We start from the raw sequence: 4,389 nt of genomic DNA, 5'->3' as shown, positions 1-4,389 counted from the left end.
TTAATTGTAAAGCAGGTATGAGGTTGACTTGGAATTTCTCCAAACCTGCATTCTGTATTGGACTATTTTTGTAAGCAGCAATTCTAAGCATTAAAGAGTTACGGGGTAAATGTTGCTGACTGTTTTCTTCTAAAGTCTATTTAAAAGTTTTAAGAAGGATGGTCTCCTTTTCAGTGGTTTGAAGGCTGCAGTTAGTATTTCCTAGTAGGCATGAGCTGCCTCGTGAATATTTCCAGCTCAGGTGATTTACATTTTGCAAAAGACCTTTTAAATCTCTGGAAACTTTTTACTTTTGTGGTTTGGAGAGGTCTTCATCTCCCTTCTAGTCCTAATAATCAGCTAAACTTTTTCTAGGATTGATATCATACTCTTTAGGTAAGAGAGACATAAGACCTGCTCTTAGTCTTCTGTCTAAACTCTGTACAGTGCAAAGTGTTTCATTGAGGACTAGGAGTTTAAAATAGAGGATAAAAAATACCTTCCCCTCCCCCCCCCCCCCATCCTGTCAGTAAGCAGCTGTGTTGTAAGATACAAAAGTTCTAGGACTGGGAAGTCGTGGGGTTTGTTTTTTAAAAAAGAATAAATTATTTAGTAGGGTATTGCTTTATTGCATTTTTGGGTGGAGATTTATGGGAGATCTGAACTACAGCCCCACAATCACTGTATACCTCAATCTTATTTTTAGTCATGTGTTCTGTAGTATGAATTTAGGATCCTAAAGGTTGAGATCTAAATTATTTTTATTGTTTGGTCAAGACATACTACAAGTGTCAGATATTGAAGTACTGTAACTTTATGTTCAAGACAGTAACTTTTTAATCGTATTTAGATTACTTCCTTTTTTTTTAATCAAACCTAAACTGGTGTAATTAAAACATCTATTCTTGTGAAATAGTTTGAAAAGTGGTGAGGAAAGCCTGCAAGATAATTTTGACAACATTAAAAACTGAAACAAAAAGATAGTGCAAATGACTGCAGATGTAAGACCTAACCTATGTAAAATTTCTGTTTTATGTTAGGTACGATGTATGTTAAATATCTGGGGTGTGATGCTTTTCATCAGACTATCGTGGATTGTAGGACAAGCTGGGATAGGTATGTGTACTAATGCTTTAATTTTATTTCAGTGACTGTTAAATGTAATGCAAAAGAAGTGTTGATCCTGAACGTACACTTTTAACAGGTAGAAAATTACCTTAATATTGCCAGTTTTAAGGTAACTTACCCTTATCAAAACTTTAAGCAATATGAAGTTACTGAGACTTTTTCATTCAGCTATAAGGTATATAATGTAAAATTGACATTTCTAAGTCTTCAGTGAAGTGTAGAGATAAACTAGTGATCTCTGGTGATTAAAATGTGCAGTATATAAACAATTTTCTTCAGCGGCTTAACTTAGTATTGGGCTGCAGAAAATCTCTCACCTGCAAAAGGCATGTATTTTGTGGAAGCTCTAGGCTACAGCTTTTGACCCTGTTGATTAAAGAGAACATTTATCCAGTTTTGTTTGTATCTTGGAAACTTCTCTGTACAAAAGGGGAGTGAAGAAGCCTTTTGCTTGAATGTGCAGGACTATACACAGTAAATTTGTGTTGTATTTGCAAGACTAATTCTTTAAACCAAGTACAGTTGAAGATTTGTACATTGTAATACTGCTGGATGTACACCTCTTTTCCTCTCTTTTTCCAAAAGGTCTGTCTGTCTTGGTTATTGGAATGGCCACTGTTGTGACAACTATTACAGGACTGTCTACTTCAGCAATAGCCACAAATGGGTTTGTAAGAGGAGGTAAACCTACTTTTGTAAAGCTTTTAAAGCTTTCATCACTCTGAAGCACACACTAAGGATGGAAGGATGGAACCTCTAATTTATTTTCTATTTTTTTTAGCATCGGGAAAAAACGGTATGGGTGAAATGTAGGGAAGAGTTAGTTTTCTGAGGAGCAGAGCCTTCCCTATCTTCTGTATTTGACTAAGCAGTTGTGTAATTAATGAAAGGTCAATAATTTGCCTACTAATGTGATTTGACTAGTGGCTTGTATTTCCACTGTGGAACAAACGTTATTTATTCTTAATTTTTGGAATACAAACATTTTAAGACACATATCAAGAAATTAATAGGGTCTTAATATTCTCCTGCATCTGCACTGGCTGGTTCAGAGTGTGTACTTCTATATGCTCATGTCCTGAAATAAAACTTACTAATGAAAAAATACATCCTGTAAAAGGATAAGTTATATTTATATGAGAGCATACAGAAGGCCATGTTCTTGTTCTCTCGTAATTTTTTTTTATACCCAAAACAAATTCTCCAAATGATTATCTCCAGCTTTCCTGAGGGTGATGGTTTTCATTCTCTTTTGTGGTTTATGTGCTGTTCTCAGCAATTCCTACGAAATAGTTTTGTAAGCAGTTGGTGCCTTTGACATGCTTGAACTGCTTCCTGACATTACAAGACTGCTACTAGTAGAAAATGTGGTGAAATTACAATACAAGCTTAGAAAATTGTCTTGATCAAGAATGAATAGATAGACCTCACTATCACAAAGTAAACAGACCCAATGGGAATGATCAGCTATGAGTCTTAGCATTGTGTCAAGCTTAGTTCCTAAATGCACTTTCTTTTTTTAAATTGTGTTATACATTTACATATTGGATCTTCCTGTTCTTAGGGGAGCCCTTTTTTTTTTATTTTAGAGTCACTCTTGCAAAAATCATACTTCAGTAGAAAATCTGAAGTGCTGAATAGGGAGAACTGTGGAATAAAATCACAGTTGTTCCTATGAAAATCTTACATTACAGTAATACTTTCCTTATGTTAACATTCTCATTTGCAAAGTATGTCTAAGCTGGATACCTACATATATTTTGCACAAGAACTGTAATACAGTGAAATTAAGGATTTCCTGTTGCAAATGTTTAATGGGCACTCAATTACTTAAGACTGAAGGTGGGGAATTTTGTTGCTTCTAGAAAACTTAGACTTAAATTGGAGGAATGTCTGTTTGCTACATTTAAAAAATTTTTCTCTCCTCTAATGCTGTAGATACTCAGTTTTCCAGTTGTTGCATGTGGGGTTTGAGATACTGTATTTGTCAAGCTCAAAAATAGAAAGAATAGGTTCTGAAAAATAGGGTGGCAGTGTGATTGTTTTGAGGGTCTCATTGGAGGGCAGATAGTTCCCTTAACAACAGAGCTTTAAGAAACAGGTCATGGAGGTTTGGAAATTGAGTGAGTTTATTACAGTCTACTTTGCCAGTTTCTTGAGCTATAGCTAATGAAAATGTGTAATAATGGAACTATGCACAAATACTGTGAGGAGTTTGAAATAAAAAGCCCAGTAATACCGCTACTTGTGTTTTACAACTTGTTTTTTAACCATAGAACTGGTTGCATAGCTGAGTAATATGATGTGGTGTGTGAGTCAGGTGATTATTTCCAAGTGGTGTCTTTTCTTAAAAAATTGGAATGTATTCCTGAAGCTTCAGCATGCTTGTCCCTAAACTACTGAGTTTTGAGTTATTTTCTAATACACCAGAGAAATAAATATAAATAGCATCTTGTTTCTGTGAACTTTAAGTTGCTGATGACTGTCTATTCTTAGGCTCTTTCATGTAGTGAAGTGGTTTTGTCTTTTTCTTTCAGGAGGAGCATATTACTTAATTTCCAGAAGTCTGGGGCCAGAGTTTGGTGGTGCCATCGGTCTGATTTTTGCATTTGCCAATGCTGTTGCAGTGGCAATGTATGTTGTTGGCTTTGCGGAGACAGTTGTGGAGCTGCTCAAGGTATATCAGATAGTGGTTATATTGATTACACTGTCCTTTAGGCAAGTTTGAGCTGTCATCTAATTGTAGAATGGTTTGGGTTAGAAGGGACCTTAAAGATCATCTAGTCCAATCCCCTTGCAGCGTGCAGGGACATCTTCAAGTAGATCAGATTACTCAAAGCCCCGTCCTTGAATGTTTCTAGGGATGGGGCATCTGAAACCTCCCTGGGCAACCTGTTCCAATGTTTCACCACCCTCATTGTAAAAATTTCTTCTGTATATCTAGTCTGAATCTACTGTCTTTTACTTTAAAACCATTACGTCTTGTCCTATTGCTACAAGCCCTGTTAAAAAAATCTGTCCCCATCCTTCTTATATGCCCTTTCATATATAGAAAGGCCACAGTAAGGTCTCCCCCAGAGCCTTCTCTTCTCTAGGCTGAAAAACCCCAACTCTCTCAGCCTGTCCTCATAGGAGAGGTGCTTCAGCCCTCAGATCACCTTCCTGGCCTCCTCTGGAGTCACTCCAACAGGTCTGTGTCTTGTGCTGAGGACCCCAGAGCTGAAGGCAGTACTGCGGGGGGGGGGCGGGCAGGGCTCCCCAGAGCCAAGTGGGGGGGCCGAA

General features: G+C 37.1%; 1 protein-coding gene across 1 annotated transcript in view; it reads left to right on the top strand.

The window, feature by feature from the left end:
- Positions 1-4,389, top strand: part of SLC12A2 (solute carrier family 12 (sodium/potassium/chloride transporter), member 2) — a gene marked incomplete at its 5' end in the record, with an annotated part of 53,806 nt that overhangs the window by 9,442 nt on the left and 39,975 nt on the right. The window contains 3 exons of the mRNA XM_009701184.1: positions 1,020-1,095; positions 1,693-1,788; positions 3,645-3,784. Coding sequence (XP_009699486.1) covers positions 1,020-1,095; positions 1,693-1,788; positions 3,645-3,784 — 312 coding nt within the window. The remainder of the gene's footprint in view (positions 1-1,019; positions 1,096-1,692; positions 1,789-3,644; positions 3,785-4,389) is intronic.

Source organism: Cariama cristata, unplaced genomic scaffold (genome assembly GCF_000690535.1).
Source record: "Cariama cristata isolate BGI_N322 unplaced genomic scaffold, ASM69053v1 scaffold11565, whole genome shotgun sequence".
NCBI lineage: Eukaryota > Metazoa > Chordata > Aves > Cariamiformes > Cariamidae > Cariama > Cariama cristata.
The sequence above is the reverse complement of the archived record's forward strand: the minus strand, read 5'-3'. Positions and strand labels throughout refer to the sequence as shown.